A 16,876-nucleotide genomic window follows, 5' to 3' on the forward strand; every position below is an offset into this window, starting at 1 on the left:
TTTTTAAATCCCCCTTAGTCCGAACTCCGTGCCTGTGGCTACACGCGGCACGGAATAGGTAGTTCGAATTAAGAGATCCTAATGAAGTTGGCCTCATTTGCCTACCTAGCTCGAACTAACGAGCTAGTATAGACATACCCTTAGAGTGTCCCCTGCAGGTTTGTGTGTGTTGCCTTTCCTGACGTCTGACTTGTGTCCATTTATCCTCTGGCGCAGGGGCTGTCTGGTTTGGCCCGTATCCACGGCAGAGGGGCATTGCTGGCATAGATCATGGTAGTGGATATGCAGGAGGATGAGCCCCGATGATGCGGCTTATGTGGTTAGGTCTTGTGATGCTGTTGCATGTGTAGATTTGTGGACAGAGTTTGCAGCAGGTTTTAATGCAGGGATAGGTTTCTGGGTAAGTGTTTCTGTGGCGTGTGGCTGTTGGTGAGTATTTGCTTCATGCTGGGGGGCTGGCTGTAGGCGAGGGCTGGCCTGTCTCCCAACGCCTGTGAAGGATTGTTTTCCAGGCTAGGTTATAGATTGTTGATGATGCACTGGTGGGGTTGTAGCTGGGGCTGTAGCTATTCTGTTGTTTTCCTTAAGTAGGTGACTTCTGAGTACCCTCCATCTCTGTCAGTCTGTTTCTTCACATCCCCGGGTGGGTATTTAAGTTTTAAGTGCCAGCAATGCCCCTCTGCCGTGGATATGGGCCAAACCGGACAGTCCCAGCGCTAAAGGATAAATGGGCACAAGTCAGACGTCAGGAAAGGCAACGCACACAAACCTGTAGGGGGCACTCTAACCTCCCTGGACACTCAGGGATGGAGTTGAAAGTAGCCATCCTTCTACAAAAGAACTTCAAACCCCAGTGACAAAGGGGACAGCCGGACTGGAGTTCATTTGCAAATTCAGCACTATCAGCTTGGGACTGAATAAGGATCTGAACTGGTTAACGTGGTACAGAGGCAATTTCCCCTCCTTTGACAGTCTCAGCTCCATACCAAATGCTGCGAATGAGCCACTTCCCCCGACTTGATTAGTCTCATTGACCCAAGTACCCTCTTTCTCTTGTTGACCTTATTTATCCCCCTGCCCCTGTGAACTCCACTCCAGTTCATCTGATGAAGTGGGTTGGACCCCCGCCCCCTTATGCCCCAATCGATCTGATCGTTTCTAAGGTGCCGCAGGATACAGTCTCCTTGTTTCTGTGGATATTTCGGGTTAGCCAGCTGCACAGGCTGCACCACTTTGAAGGATCGAATCATAGAGTCACAGAACACTAGGACTGGAAGGGACCTCGAGAGGTTCATCGAGTCCAGTCCCCTGCCCTCATGGCAGGACCAAATACTGACTAGACAATCCCTGCTAGACATTTATCCAACCTGCTCTTAAATATCTCCAGAGACGGGGATTCCACAACCTCTCTGGGCAATTTATTCCAGTGTTTGACCACCCTGACAGTTAGGAACTTTTTCCTAATGTCCAGCCTAAACAATGTATTGCAGTGTTAGGATCCTTAAGGGCAGAGCGGTTTGTGTAACGCCTGTGGGGCTGGCCCCGCTCCAGCTGCCCACTGTGGCCCCGCCATGAAGGGCCGGGCTCTGACCGCAGCACCGGGGTGGCCATTGGATAGGAACTCGGGAGATGCGGCCGTGGCACTGGCTCACGGCCGGACTGCACCGATCCCACGCAGGTCGCCGACAGCGAGACGAAGGCCAGTGCCCTGCAGCTGTCTGTGGAGCGTCTGCACCTGACCCTGGCCAAGGCCGAGGAAGGCGAGAGCGCGCTGAAGGACAAGGTGCAGGGCCTGTGCCTGTCTCTGTCGGAGATCAACGCCAGCGCCGGCACCACCCAGGAGAAGGTGCTGCAGCTGCAGAAGGCGCTGATGGCCAGCGAGCACGACCGCCGCGTGCTGCAGGTGGGCGTCGCCTGGGTGCGGGCAGGGTGTGTGTGGCAGAGGGGCTATGGGCAGAGCTTTCCAGCGGGATGGAAGGACAGCGGCAGCGGTGGGGGAGGAACTGCTGGTACTGAGCCCGACTGGAGACACCTCCCCATGCAGACCCCCCTGCAAACCACCCCGGGGCCGGGTCCCCTCCCCGTGCGCCGTGCTGCGAGGCGGCGGCTCCGTCCTGCTAGTGCCGGTTACTCAATCCGAGCAGGAGCTTGGGCAGGCTCCGTGATGTGCAACCCGGCCCCTGTCCTCTCCCGGCCCAGGAGCGGCTGGACGCGGCCCGCCAGGCGGCCTCCGAAGCCAAGAAGCAGAACGGCGTGCTGGCCGACCGGCTCCAGGGGCTGAAGACGGCGCAGGCGGAGCTGGAGCTGGAGCGGGAAGAGCTGGCAGGGCAGGTCCGGCAGCAGCAGGAGGTGAGGACGCGGCACCGGGGACGACTGTCGTGCCAGCTGGGCGCGGCGGGCGGGGGAGGGAGGGAGCTGACTGCCGTGGGGTTGCGGCTGGCTCGCCATGGGGACCCCCTACGCTGACGGTCCCTGGCCTTGTGTCTGCCATCCCCCAGGGCGCACGCCGGCATCGGGGAATGACCCGGCAAAGAGCATCACCCCCACCGGCACACCGACTGCGCAGGGGGACGGGTTTCCCCAGGGCGTTCTGTGCCATGCGTCCCCCATGCTGGGGCGGTGACCCCCCGCTACCGAGCCGCCCTCGGGGGAGGAGGCAGCAGAGGTCCCCACGGAGCAGTAGAACACAGGGCTCCCTATGGGTTGGTGACCTCTGCCTGCCCCGCCAGGGCACTGAAGCAGCCACCTTCCCTCCCTGCTGGGGCCGTTCCTGCCCCCGCCTCCCCCCACCCCGCCCAGCTCCTCTGTTGTGCAAAGTCCCCCCCGGCCTCTTCTGCTGGCGGCCTCCTGCCTTCCGGGAGTTCAGACCGGGAGGGAATATGCTCCCCAGGGTGTCTCATCAGCCCTTCCATGGGGCAAGCCAGGGTGCTGGCAGGATCGCTGCCCCCTACCTCCTCCTGCTGCCTTCACCCACCACAGAGCAAGAGGCCCCGGTGCAGGCCTCCCCCCCCCGGAAGTACTGCTCACTAACCACTAGGCCGCCGGGCCAATCCGGCGCACGGTGGCGATCTCCCCTGCCCCGGGATGCTGCGCTCCACCTCGGCTCTCCCCCCCTCCTGCCCAGCTGCTGCGGCAGTGCCAGGAGAGCGAGGGCGCGGCCCTGCGGAGCCTGCAGAAGCTGCAGGACGACAAGCGCCTGCTGCAGGAGCGGCTGGGCAGCTTGCAGCGGGCGCTGGCCCAGCTGGAGAGCGAGAAGCGGGAGGCGGAGCGCTCCTCCCTGCGGCTGGAGAAGGACAACGTGGCCCTCAAGAAGACCCTCGACAAGGTGAGCTGCGGGCGCCGGGGACGGGGCTTGTGCTCCCCCCGCCCGGAGCTGGAATCTGTAGCCTGCTTAGCCGGCGTCCCTCCAAGAACCGGCGCCGGGGTTAGCCGTGGGGAGAGGGTTGCGGGAAGCCGCCCGCTCTGTGCCATCTTCCCTGCTGGCCTGCTCTGGGGCTGACTAGCCGGGGCTGCAAAATCCCCCAGGCTCCTGCTCTGGCCCCAGGTTTGAATCCCGTTTCAGCTTGGGGGCTCAGCTTGGTTGCCTGGCAGCTGTGACAGCCGGGCGGGAGGGCGCTTGCCTGAAATCCTAGGGCCCTGCCTGAAATGCCCATCCAGTCCGTGGTGGAAGGTGCTGCGTGTCGTGGGCGCAGGGGGCGGCGCCCGTTTCCTTTGCGGTCTCTGGGTGCTCCCCTCGTGTATGGGCCTGTTCCCTCCCCGCTGGGGGAATCCAGCCGTTCTCCTGCTCTTGGACCGGGCTTGCCCATCCAGTCTGGTGCGGTTTGGCAGCCCTGCCTGTGGCTACGGTGAGCGGGCCTCCTGCTTACAGACCCAGTGGGAGCAAAGCGTTTCACGAGGGGGGTTAACTCCCCAGCCTGTGCGGGGTGGCTCTCTTCCCCCGGCCCTCCCATGGGTGCAGGGGCCGGGGCTGTCCTGTTTCCTTCCTGGGCGGCAAGGCTCAGAAGGGGAGCCCTGTTAGTCTGTCCGCAAAAGCAACGCGGAGTCCTGGGGCCCTGAAAGCCCGGCGGGTTTATTCGGTGCATCCGACGAGGTGGGTTTCGCCCACGAACGCTTATGTCCAGATAAATCTGCCCGTCTCTGAGACGCCCCCGGACTCCTCGTTGTTCTTCCTGTGGGTTTCCTCACAGCCCCCACTGACGTGGGCAGGGGTCCGCTAGGTGGGGGAACAAACCGCCAGCTTGGCCCCACCCATACGCCGCTCCCAGGACGCCTACCATAGGGCTGGGGGACACGTGCTGCCCGCCCTCTCCTCCCCGTGGTGGTGGTGGGATGCATGGCTTGCTGCCCTGCCTCTCCATGGTGGGGGTGCGTGGAGAGGCGGCTTGGTTCCCCTGGCGGGCGGGGCCTCATCGGAAGGGGCGGGGCTGAGGGCTTGCCCGAGCCCGTTGAAGTAAACCACGAGGACCAGGCCAACATTCAGTCTTCATTAGTCAGCCTCCCACCGCCCCTCGTGCCCCACTGGTAGCAGCTTCTGGCCTGGAATACAAACGAGAAATTCTGGGCCCCCCATTATAAAAAGGACGTGGACGCATTGGAGAGGGTCCAGCGGAGGGCGACCAAAATGCTTAGGGGGCTGGAACACATGATCTATGAGGAGAGGCTGAGGGATTTGGGTTTGTTTAGTCTGCAGAAGAGACGAGTGAGGGGGGATTTGAGAGCAGCCTGCAACTCCCTGAAGGGGGTTCCAGAGAGGCTGGAGAGAGGCTGTTCTCAGTGGTGGCAGAACAAGGAGCGATGGGCTCAAGTTGCAGCGGGGACGTTAGGAAAAACTCTTCCACTAGGCAGGTGGGGAGGCCCTGGGCTGGGTTCCCGAGGGAGGGGTGGAATCTCCATCCCTAGAGATGTTTAAGTCCTGGCTTGACACAGCCCTGGCTGGGTTGATTGAGTTGGGTTGGTCCTGCCTTGGGCAGGGGGCTGGACTGGATGACTCCTGAGGTCTCTTCCAGCTCTATGCTTCTAATTAGCACGAGCGGGGCCTGAGCAGCAGGAGCCTGGTCCCAGTGTGTGGGGTGGGGCTTGGGACCACGTCACCTCCACGCAGCCCCTGTGACCACGAGGGGTGTGGGCACCGTGCGCTCTGACTCAGGTTTGAGCCCCCACCCCCTTTGTGTCCACGCCCGGCTCAGCGAGTGTTCAGGACCCGGCTCTGGAGAGCGGCTCCAAGCCCGAGTCCCACAGCTTGGCAGTGTGGATGTGGCTCAAGTGGCCGCCCCGACTCCAGGTTTGCGCAGTGCCGTGTGGCCCCGTGGGCCCAGCCAGTGAAACCCGAGGTGAACGATGCCGCGTGGATGCCCAAGCACGGGCATGGGACCGCCGCGTCCACCCGCCTGGGTCCCACGGACCAGAGCGTAGCGTGGCACGCAGCCACCCCCAGCGAGGCCTGACCCCCGCGCTTGCGCGTGGCAGGTGGAGCGCGAGAAGCTGAAGACGCACGAGGACTCGGTGCGGCTGTCGGCGGCGAAGGGCCGGCTGGACCGCTCCCTCAACACGGTGGAGCAGGAGCTGGCGGAGGCGCAGCGGCAGATCCAGCTACTGGAGGTGATCGAGCAACCCCACTGCCCCCCATTGAGTGCTTTGTGCTGAGCAGCTGGCAGGGGGGGAGGGAGTGGGGCTTCTTTCCAAAGCCCTTGGCACGGCTCCGGTTCCTGTGGACCCGTGGGGGGTGGAAGCCCCCAGTGGATCTGCTCCCAGGCTCAGTCCCACGCTGCGGAGGTGTCAGGACATGGCCATGGGCTCTCCAGCCTGCCCCAGCGTGTGTGGGGCCTCGGGCAGGATGTGTTGGGTGGTTCTGGGTGCTTTAGGCAGGGGGCTGGACTTGGTGACCCCTGAGATTACTGCCAGCTCTGGGATTCTGTGACTCTAAGAGGGGACAGACTGGGGGAGGGATGAAAGAAGGGGGTGGGGGTGGGGGGGAAGAGATACAAATGGGGCTGAGAGGGGCCAAATACAATTTAATCTGCCCGTGGGTGTGAGTGAGGGCTAGGAGCAGCTAGTGCTGCCTGTTTGCTTGGCCCTCTCCCTGCTCTCCAGCCTGCTGGGCAAGCCCCAGAGCGGCGGAATGGGCTGAGCCGGGAGGACTTGTCAGGCAGCTCCGGGGTATAGACTGAGGTGGCAGGATGGCCTAGGAGTTACAGCCCCGGCAGGCGGATGGGTCAGGGGATCCAGAAGCTTTCTGTTTGGCCCCTGGGCGGCCGTGCGAGCTGGGACACGAGCCAGCGCCAGCGCCCTGCGTGGTGTGACGGGCTGTTCAGGGGGAGGTGCTGTGACAGCCGTACAAGCCGAGGCCGTGAGACAGATGGGGAGGGGGCAGAGGAGGGGGAAGAGCCGAGGCCGAGCAGCCTGGGGCTGCTACCTTTTGAATGGCTGGTAACTGGATCCCTGAGGCCCCGCCCCTGCCCCACCCCTTCTCTCTGCCACACCCTCACTCCATCTCTTCCCTTGATGCCCCGCCCCAGGCCACCTCCTCCCCCAAAGCCCCACCTCCTCCCTCCCCCCCCACTCGCTGGATCGTCTCCACCTCCCCTCCCCACTCCCCCAGTGGGGCACCCTCTGCTCCGGGCTGGCACAGGAGCTGCTGCAGCCTGTTGCAGGCAGGAGGCAGCCCTGGGTGTGCAGGGGCTAGTGAGGGTTCATGACCCGTGCCTGCCCCCTTGAGGCTGCCCTCCTTCCAGCTGCCCACGGCGGGCACAGCCTCCCTCCGCGCACACGCGCCTCCCTCCCTGCGCCAGGCTGGATGCTGCCAGGTGCCGCAGAAGCAGGGGGCAGCTGCATAGCAGCAGAGCCGATGCAAGGAGAGGGGTTAAGGTCAGGGAGGCCGTGGCCCTGCAGCTGTGTCCATGCACGGGGCTTGATCCTAAGCCCATCGAAGTCTCCCATTGGCTGTGGATCGGCCCGCCCCCATCACCTGGAATCCTTGGCTGTCCCGGGAGGGGGAGACTTGCTCACCTATCCCCCCTCCCCCATCCCAGCTGACCTTTGAACCTTGCGCCCGCTGGCGTGCTCACTGCCTTCTCTCTTTTGGTTGGGCTGCTGGTCCTCGCAGGAGAACCTAGGCACGGTTAGAAGGCTGATAACGTGCTCCTGGGTGAGTGATGCAGCCGGCAGGGGCTTGTAGCTAGTCCTGGGCCTTTCATGCTGCCCTTCTGTATGACACTCCCCGTTAGTATGGAGCCAGTGGCAAGCAGCCCAGGGCTTACTGTGAATTTCTGTGACTCCTATAATAGCTGGTAACGCATTGTGCAGCGCCCTGGACAGGCAGGTAGCAGGAGAAACCCTCGCCAGGTTACCATCTGGGGGTACGTCTACCGGAGGTATCCTGAAATAGCTACTCAACGGCTACGTCTACAATGGCATGATTTTCCGAAAATGCTTTTTTTGGAAAATCGCGTCTAGATTGGCAGGATGCTTTTCCGGAAAAGCACTTTTTCCGGAAAAGCATCCGTGGCCAATCTAGACGCGCTTTTCCGCAAAAAAGCCCTGATCGCCATTTTCGCGATCGGGGCTTTTTTGCGGAAAACAAATCTCTGCTGTCTACACTGGCCCTTTTGCACAAAAGTCTTTCGGAAAAAGACTTTTCCCGAATGGGAGCAGCATAGTATTTCCGGAAAAGCACTGATGATTTTACATGAGATCGTCAGTGCTTTTCCGGAAATTCAAGCGGCCAGTGTAGACAGCTGGCAAGTTTTTCCGCAAAATCATCTGATTTTGCGGAAAAACTTGCCAGTCTAGACACAGCCCACATCTTTTAAACATATATTTTTCAAAATAACGGGTGTGATCTTCTGGCATCCCTGCAACCCTCGTTCCACGAGGATTAAGGGATGTCTCGAAATAGCACATTATTTCAAAATGTGGTGCTGTGCAGACACGCCAGAGTTCACAGCAAGCGATTTCGAAATACAATCGAAATAAGAGATGCAATCGGCGTGGCGCCAGTTGCATCTCTTATTTCGAGTTTAGGGTGCTGTGTAGGCACACGCTGGATGGCCAGAGGGTGGGAGGGTAAACTGAGACACGGAGGCAGGAAGCAGTTCACCCAAGTCTACACAGCGTTTCAAGGGTGGAGCCGAGAGGAGGGTAGAAGCTGCTGAGGTTTGAATACACTGCGGCTGAGTGTGAACCACTCACCAGGGATCAGCCCTGCATGAGCTGCTACAGCCTGAGCTAAAGAGCTGAGGGCTTCCACCGCTGCCGTGGCCTGAGACCAGCCAGGGACCTGGAACACATGCTCCAAGGGGTTACTCAGGAGCACCTGAGCTGCGAAGCCGACGGTGGAACTGGCCGCCGGCTCCTGATCCATTCCAGCTGGGCCCTACGGGTGCTTGCCCTACGTTTGGGCAGAAGGTGCATTGAGGGCAGGAGCGGGGGATTGGGAAATGGCACCTCCAGGAGACCCTGTGCTCAGGGCCCTGTGTGAGAGCATTAAAGTCCCGGGACCTTGTCTACACTCCAGTTCTTGCCCCATGCCCGGCTGTCAGCTCAGCTGCGCGCTGTCTGTGGCCCAGCTGTGTTAACTGGTCAGCAAACATTTTCCAGTTGGGAACCAGAAAGGAAGTGCGAAAAGTGCTTTCTTTTCCCACTCCCTCGATTGTCGAACTTTTTCCACTTGGGGGGAGGGCTGTGGGGGAGACCGTTTTAAAAAGGGAAGGGGCACGAGGCCTCACAAGTCAACGGAAAACGTTCATGTCTTGCCTTCCAAGCCCCCAAACAAAGTGACACTGGCTCGGGTTTCGAAACAATTATTTTGATTCTCCTGCTTGAGACTTGAATCAAAGCTGCCATTGTCCCTGCTTGAGAAGTTTGTGCTACACGCATCTGCCAGGAAAATATTTTTGGTCAAAAAAGTCCACGAGCATGTGTGAAACCATTCAGCAGGCAGGAAGGAGACCCGAGGCTTGGGCGTGAGCGTGACCGTGGTGGAATCCTGGGGGGCGGAGGGCCTTAAAATAGCAGCCTCGCAGCAACCAGCTCTGACAGGGTTACAGTGGAACCCCATGCAGAGCACCAGCCTGAGCGTGGGGACAACCTGCCATGGGCAACGTAGCCGAGAAGCCTGGGAACGGTGCAGAAAACGTGAGCCAAGACTTGGAACAACCCAGGCTGCAGAGAGACAAAACCCAGTGAACTTAACTGCTCAGCTGCCGCTGCAGCACCAGTGAAACGGCTTGGGAGCTGAATGGGGCACTAGCCCACTAGGGCGTGTGGGGGGAGGTGACTGCTCCCCGAGGTGGGCAGTGGGGCTTGTGCTGACGGGTTCTGAGGGGGGCTCCGTCCTGTGTTAGCCACAGCCGGGTGTGAGCTGGACCGTCTAGTCCCTTTACAGTCCCTGGTGTTGCCATGCAAGGGAAGAAGCACGCAGGGGCTGTCGCCGTGCTGGCTGTGAGACAGGTTGTGAGAAATCCGAGGAGGAGGAAATACCTGTGGCTAGGGATGGTTTGGGCTTGGCCTGGAGCAGAAGCCTGGAGGGGTGTGCGTGTGTGTGAGAGAAGAGCCCTGACCCGCCTGTGTGTCAAAGGATGGGCTGCTTAGGTCTGGCAGTGGGGCCAGGACCCTCCCAGCCCTGAGAGCTGACTGGGTCAGAGCCTGGCTCTCAGGGGGGTGGCCCTCAGCGGTAACTCAGACAGCGGGGGTGCTGGGTCTGAGTGAGGGGGATCCCAAGGTGGAGTAAATCAGCCCTCAGGGGGGCCTGTGTGGTCCCTAGACCAGTGTGGCCCCTGGCTGCACTGACCCTCCTCTCCCTTGTGTAGGCTCAGGTAGCAGAGCTGGAGCAGACCCAGTCCCAGAGCCTGGTGGAGGTGGCCACCCGCCACCGGCAGGAGCTGCAGCTGGAGATTGAGCGGCTGCGCGGCTCCCAGATTCAGGCAGAGCGCACGCTGGAGGCCAGGGAGAGAGCCCACAGGCAGCGCGTGAAAGGGCTGGAGGAGCAGGTGAGCTTTGCTGCTGCTGTTGCATGACTGGGGCAGCCCTGGGCTCTGCTCCCTGTGAGGGACTCAAGCTGGAAACTGCAAATTGGTGCAGCTGTGCCATATAGCTAGTGACTACAGCGACCCCTGCTGGGAGAGGCTGGGATTGGCGCTGCTGGGCCATACAACCATTGACCCTATGGTGACCCCTGCTGGGAGAGGCTGGGATTGGCGCTGCTGGGCCATACAACCATTGACCCTATGGTGACCCCTGCTGGGAGAGGCTGGGATTGGCACAGCCTTGAGCTCCCATTTAGCCTGTGGCTCTATAGTGACCCCTGCTGGGAGAGGCTGGGATTGGCACAGCCTTGAGCTCCCATTTAGCCTGTGGCTCTATAGTGACCCCTGCTGGGAGAGGCTGGGATTGGCACTGCAGTGCCATATAGCTGGTGCCCCTACAGCGACTCCTGCTGGGAGAGGCTGCGATTGGTGCAGCTGTGCCATATAGCTAGTGACTACAGTGACCCCTACTGGGAGAGGCTGGAACTGGCACAGCCTTGAGCTCCCACTTAGCCCATGACCCTATGGTGACCCCTGCTGGAATTGGCACTGCTGTGCCATATAGCTGGTGACCCTACAGCGACTCCTGCTGGGAGAGACTGGGACTGGTGCAGCTGTGAGCTCCCATTTAGCCCGTGACCCAACAGGGACTGACGCAGCTGTAAGTGGTTCCTGATGGGCAAGGCTGGGCCCTTCCCCTACAGCTAAAGTATCTCCCCCCAGATCCCTGCTGGGCAGAGGTGGCTGTGTCATACACTCCCCTTCATCTCCCGGCCTTCTGGGAAATACCCCCAAAACACTGCAGCACCATCTGGCCTTGGTGCAGCTCCGGGGACCCCTGCGTGCCCTACATGCTGACTGAGGCCCCTTTTTCAATCCTCTCCTTCACAGATCTTGACACTGAAGGAGCAGCTGCAGCAAGAGCTGCGGAAGTACCAGCCCCATTACTCCCACTCCTCCCTCCTCTCGGGGAACTAGGCTCCATGCCGCTCTCTACTGACACTGTGACCAAGGAGCCCTCGGTGCTAAGCGTCCTTCTGCTTCATGCTCTAGCTCTCCAGTGGGGTTTGTCTAGAGGGGGATACCTCCTCCCGCGCCTCGTGGCCTGTGGATCCCTTGGGCGCGCAGTCCTTTACCGGAGACAAGCACACGCCCGCGTTGCCCTGAGCGTGCTTTGAGTCAGAGCCTCAAAGAGTTGAAATGGTGGTTCTCAGACCTGCTAATTTGCCTTTCCCGCTAGTCTAGCATCACCGAGTCGCTCCGCATGAACACTAGCTTGGGGGCCAGAGACAGCGGTCAGCCTAGGTCTGATTTTCAGCAGTGCTGAGTACCCGCAGCTCCACGTACAACGAGTCAGGCCATGTGCCAAGAAACCACTTTCCGTCCTTTTATAGCCCCTTTCCAATGGCAGGCGACTCATTACACTGGGTAGCAGCCCCCTTCATTTTTGTTGTCCCTCTATTTCACCATCCCTAAGGGTGTGTCTGCACTGCACCCAGAGTGCAAAACGAGCTACGCAATTTGAGCTACACAAATTGTGTAGCGTATTTCGAGTTCATTTCAAAAGAGCTTATTTTGAAATTTGGCACTGTCTTCACAGCCCTTATTTTGAAATAAATCGCTCATCTGAAACGTCCCTTACTCCTCGTGGAACGAGGTTTACCGGGATGTCGGAATAGCGAGCCTGTTGTATTTCGAAATAATGGGCGTGCTCAAAAGCCACAGAGTAGCTATTTTAGGAGACCGCCAGGCTCCCGAAATAGCACTGCAGTGTAGCCGTAGCCTAGAAGTCCCCTATAAGCAAACATTTTTTAGGGTGGTAACGGGGACCAAAAAAATCTACACTCAAACTGAAGTTGGTCCTGCAAAACCAGCATTTAACTTCTCAGCATTCCATTTTTAAGAACCAGCACTTTGCAAAGGGTACAGCACTAATGAAGGAGAATGTATATTTGATACGTGTCATTTTCTACTGCAGTTTTTTACCAGAGGTTTGGAAACTTTTCAGTATTTTGTTCTAAATATTAGTATGAAGCCTGGTTTCCCGGCTTGGGTTCATCCAATATGGTGTTGCTCAGAAGACTCATAACCCTCTGTATAAAAGAGATTTTGCTAAGGAGGAAAGATTTTTGTTTTTTGTTTTTTTTTTAAATGATCAATGGCAGCATTTCAGTCAGCTGCTCTGCTCTCCACTGGCCTTCCCAGTGTGTTTCCCTTTGGACAGAGATGGATCAGCTTCACAGAATGATGGTCGAAGCAGCTGTTGCTCTTGAATGTTTTATCCTCCTTTCCGGTGCGCTATAGCCGGCAACCTCATGCGTGACATAAGCTTGTTGTCAGACAATGTACCCATAGTGTTGCTGTGTGTCCAGTACCATTTCAGGCCTCTGCAGCCTACCCACGCCCAGTGCCCGCATTGAGACAACACATTGAAATAAGCAATATGCCCTCTTGTGCACTAAGTAAAACTGGCACCTGTAGCGGCTTCCTGAAGCTAGTGGGTGAATGAACTCCATCGGCAGTGCGTTAGTAATTATTTGTGCCTGCCAAACCCTGCTGTATTACCCTGCTGAATGACCCTGCAACCTAGAAGAGCTAAAATAACCGTGTTCGGAAACAAGTTGAACTGAACCAACTCCTTTTCCATAATAGCAACAAGTTGATCATTAGTCTCTGTTGGAGTCAGCAGCCGCCTATCAGCCTTAGTATCTCGTTAAAGAGGCTGCCTGATCGAGCGCTAATTCTGAAACATTTTAACTTAGTGCAAGTAACAGCAAGCTCATGAGAATTTTATTTTTTCTCTAAGTTGTGCATTTGACAGCACTGCGTGTCTAGTCAGTTTCACTGTATCCCTTGGGTGGGGGTGTGTGCGGGTTGGGATCTTTTACAAGCAGAAAGCATGACTCTTCCTCCCTGGCTCCAAGGCATGAAGTTTATGTCTACACTGCATTTCTCTTTCGAGAGAGGAATGCAAATGCAGCCAAGCGAAATTGCAAATGAAGCGTGGATTTGAATTTCCCATGCTTCCTTTGCATAATGGCATCCAGGCGCTTTTTTGAAACACCCTATTTTGAAAGAAAAAATGCAGTCTAGATAGGGTTATTCTGAAAAAAAAACCTTCTTTCGAAATAACCCTTAAACCTCATTTTTTTAAGGAGTAAGGGTTATTTCAAAAGACGAGGGTTTTTTTCCGAAATAACCCCATCTAGACTGCGTTTTTTCTTTTGAAATATGTTTTTTCGAAAAAGCACTTCATTATGCAAACGAAGCGTGGAAATTCAAATGCGCGCTTCATTTGCAATTTCGTTTGGCTGCATTTGCATTCCTCTCTTGAAAGAGGACTGCAGTGTAGACACAACCAGGGGCAGCTCCTGACATCTTCACTCCATTTTTGGAAATTGATCCAATGCCACGTGGTGCCAGACCCACATCCTCCTCCAGTGGCCCTCCCATGGGGCGGGGCTATGTCTACACTGTAGGCTTCTTGCGCAAGAACTTTTTGCGGACAAGATTATTCCTCGTAGAAAGAGGAATCACTTGCACAAAAAGCCTTGTTGTCTGATGATCTACTTTACTTTTTCTTGCACAAAAGTGTGCTTGTAGTGTGGACCCTCCACGAGTTTTTGCGCCAAAACGGCCATTTTTGTGCAAAAACTGCTGTGTAGATGTAGCCTTGGTAGCTGAGCGGAACTGGCTAGGCTATGTACTCTAGCATCTATTTAGATTTTTCTCTTGCTGTAGTGGCTGGGCCAGTTGTGTGTCAAGCAAGACAATTGGCTGTAGAAAGTCAGCTGTAAAATTAGAGCAGAAGATGGAAATGCACCTAGTGCAGGTGGCATTTGCTGGGAACTTTTATCTAATCACCATTGTCCTGGCTTTCTTGGTAAGGTGACTAGAAAGGCACCCAGAGGGCTGGGAAGAAACTCGGCATCAGGCAACATCTTAGCCTCCAGCACTGGTGTAACGTAGCCTCCACAAGCTCAGTGTTCTGTCCCACGGTAGGCTGCAGTGGGGAAGGAGGACTCCAAATTATCTCCATGGAGGCAGCGCAGGGCTGACGTGATCCTGGCTCCAGAACATAAGCTTGGCTGTGTCTACACTGGCACCTTTTTCCGGAAATGCTTAAAACGGAACAGTTTTCCGTTATAAGTATTTCTGGAAAAAGAGCGTCTACATTGGCAGGATGCTTTTCCGGAAAAGCGTCCGTGGCCAATGTAGATGCGCTTTTCCGGAAAAAAGCCCCGATCGTCATTTTCGCGATCGGGGCTTTTTTGCGGAAAAGACTACTGTGCTGTCTACATTGGCCCTTTTCTGGAACAGTTTTCCGGAAAAAGGAATTTTGCCCAAGAGGGACCAGCATAGTTTTTCCGGAAAAGCAGCTGATTTCTTACAGTAAATCGTCACTGCTTTTCCGGAAATTCAAGGGGCCAGTGTAGACAGCTCGCAGCTTATTCCGGAAAAGCGGCTGCTTTTCCGGAATAAGTGGCCCAGTGTAGACACAGCCGATCCAGTCTACTTAGCCTGTGCAAAGCTCTAGGCCTGAGCCCAGCGGCTGAGTCAAGCTGGGTCTTTTCGCTCTCCTGCATCAGCACTAGAGTCTGCAAGAGCCGCTAGCGGGGTGCCAGTCTGTGTGCATAGAGGCAGGTGTCATGGATTGGAATTCAGTGAACGGCTCTGACCCTGCCCTAGGAGGCTAGAATCCAACTGCCCCTTTCACACTGTATTAGCCTGCCAGGAGCCAACACTTCATAAAAACACTAAGGCTGTGTCTACACTGGCGCGATCTTGCGCAAAAGCAGCCGCTCTTGCGCAAAAACTTGCTGCCTGTTTACACTGGCCGTGTGCTCTTGCGCAAGTAAACTGACATGCTAATGTATGAAATCAGGGCTGCTTGTGCCAGAACTCTGATGCTCCCACTCAGGAATAAGCCCTTTTGCACAACTGTTCTTGCGCAAGAGGCCAGTGTAGACAGGCAACAGGAATTTCTTGAGCAAGAAAGCCCGATGGTTAAAATGGCCGTCAGAGCTTTCTTGCGCAAGAGAGAGGCTACACTGGCAAGGATGCTTTGCGCAAAAGCACATGCCAGTGTAGACTCTCTCTTCTGGAAGAGTTTTTGCACCAGAACGCTTCCGCAAAAGAGTTCTTGTGCACGAAGCTGCCAGTGTAGCTGTAGCCTAGAGGGCTATGGCTACACTACTCATTCTTGCGCAAGAAGAGATGCAAACGCAGCACAGCGATTTGCATACCTAATGAGCTGCCATTTTTTGCAGCTGGGGCTTTTGCGCCAGAAGGTGCTGGCTACACTGCTCCTTCCTGTGCATAAAACCCCCCTCTTGCACAGGAGCTGTTCCTCTTGAAAATAAGCGAAGAACGGCTCCTGCGCAAGAGGGGGTTTTTGCGCAAGAAAGAGCAGTGTAGAGAACTCCTTCTTGCGCAAAAGCCCCTTCTGCAAAATGGCGGCTTATTAGGTATGCAAATGAGACGTGGCGATATTCATCACTGCGCCTCGTTTGCATATCTTCTTGCACTAGAATGCACAGTGTAGACGTAGCCAAGGTGTTTTTTGGCACAAGAGGGGCTGTGTTGGTCTGGGAGACCAACCCCCTTTTAAAGCACTTTCAGCGTGTAGCTTTATAGTCCTTTCACCCCTACAAGCATTTTTTTCCCCGACTGTCCATGACATTAACTTGCAAAGATTTAGGCCGGTTGCCTTAAGCAGCAGCGTGCTGGAAGAGTGTTATTGGCACAAGCATTTTCTACAGAGGGTGGGATGGTTTTGTTTTTAAAGTGGCCAAGTTTTCTACTAGAAATTCCTACTTTTTTTTGGTCTTTCACTTGTGTAGCAATCATGCTGGGAAGAGCCTTTTTGAGATCCCTGTTGGTGCACTGTCAAATTTGAGCTTTGAGGGTGCTGCAGAGAATAGCCGACTGTTTGTCTAGACCCGTGTTTCTCAACATTTTTTTTATAGAGTACCCCTTTTTCAAACAAAAAATTATAAGTACCCCTAGTACCTACAGTTTTTAGACACATTTTTTTTCTGCCACGGCAGCACATTTGTTTAAACAACTTAATCGTAGGCGGGCGATGCAATTTTTGGGTGTAAAATGTACAAAAATAATAAAGCACCGTACAACTGAAAACAAACATTCAGTTTTCTCCAAATTTCAGTTGTGTTGATGTATCCCCCCCGACTTCTCTCAAGTACCCCTAAGGGTACACCTACCATTGGTTGAGAAACACTGACCTAGCACATCTTGCAACTGAAAGCCCTGGCCGTCAGTTCCCTGTTAACTGAGACAATGGGAAGGCTAAACAGGAAACTCTTTGCCGCTGAATCAGAGTTTTACACATTTCTAAACTGTTTTACAGAGGGCTTTAAAAAAACAAAAAAAGGTCACCCTACAAACAGGGCATTGCTGCGCCTGCCTCCCTCACCTCACTCGGCTGCACGTGACCGGCGCACGGTCCAAAGTCCCATTAACCAGGAAGAAATAAGTGTGTTACGTGAGCGCGGGAGATTTATTTGCCTCTTGCGGTAGGTTGGAATGGAATTCTAGAAGGGCCTCACCCAGCAGCTGACTGATCGGTGTGCCTAGATTGCAAAGCCAGGCAGGATCGCCTGACTCAATCCGTATTTGAGTTAGCACCCCCCCACCCCAGGCGAGTGGTGAAACACAAGGCTGGACACTTTGTGGCACCATGCGGTGAGCAGTGTCCTCGCTGGCTCAGGGCGACGCCCGCACTAGCGCTGATCAAGCAGACCATGTTCCCACACTGGCGGGCTAGAGCAGCTGGGCCCCTAGCTGTGTATGTGGGCAGGTCCTCCAGCCTGCTGCTCCACTTCCATTTGCAG

At 56.2% G+C, this 16,876-nt stretch overlaps 1 protein-coding gene across 9 annotated transcripts in view; it reads left to right on the top strand.

The window, feature by feature from the left end:
* Positions 1-16,167, top strand: part of CROCC (ciliary rootlet coiled-coil, rootletin) — an 82,903-nt gene extending 66,736 nt beyond the window's left edge. For 8 of the 9 annotated variants that reach the window (XM_075906400.1, XM_075906399.1, XM_075906401.1 and 5 more), the window contains 6 exons: positions 1,679-1,903; positions 2,200-2,349; positions 3,125-3,325; positions 5,467-5,598; positions 9,807-9,986; positions 10,914-16,167. In XM_075906400.1, the coding sequence (XP_075762515.1) occupies positions 1,679-1,903; positions 2,200-2,349; positions 3,125-3,325; positions 5,467-5,598; positions 9,807-9,986; positions 10,914-11,000 (975 nt within the window). In that variant the 3' untranslated portion in view covers positions 11,001-16,167. The remainder of the gene's footprint in view (positions 1-1,678; positions 1,904-2,199; positions 2,350-3,124; positions 3,326-5,466; positions 5,599-9,806; positions 9,987-10,913) is intronic. The other variant, XM_075906404.1, reaches the window with a different exon arrangement.
* Positions 16,168-16,876: the final 709 nt, after the last annotated feature.

This window comes from Pelodiscus sinensis, chromosome 23, assembly GCF_049634645.1.
Source record: "Pelodiscus sinensis isolate JC-2024 chromosome 23, ASM4963464v1, whole genome shotgun sequence".
Classification (NCBI taxonomy): domain Eukaryota; kingdom Metazoa; phylum Chordata; order Testudines; family Trionychidae; genus Pelodiscus; species Pelodiscus sinensis.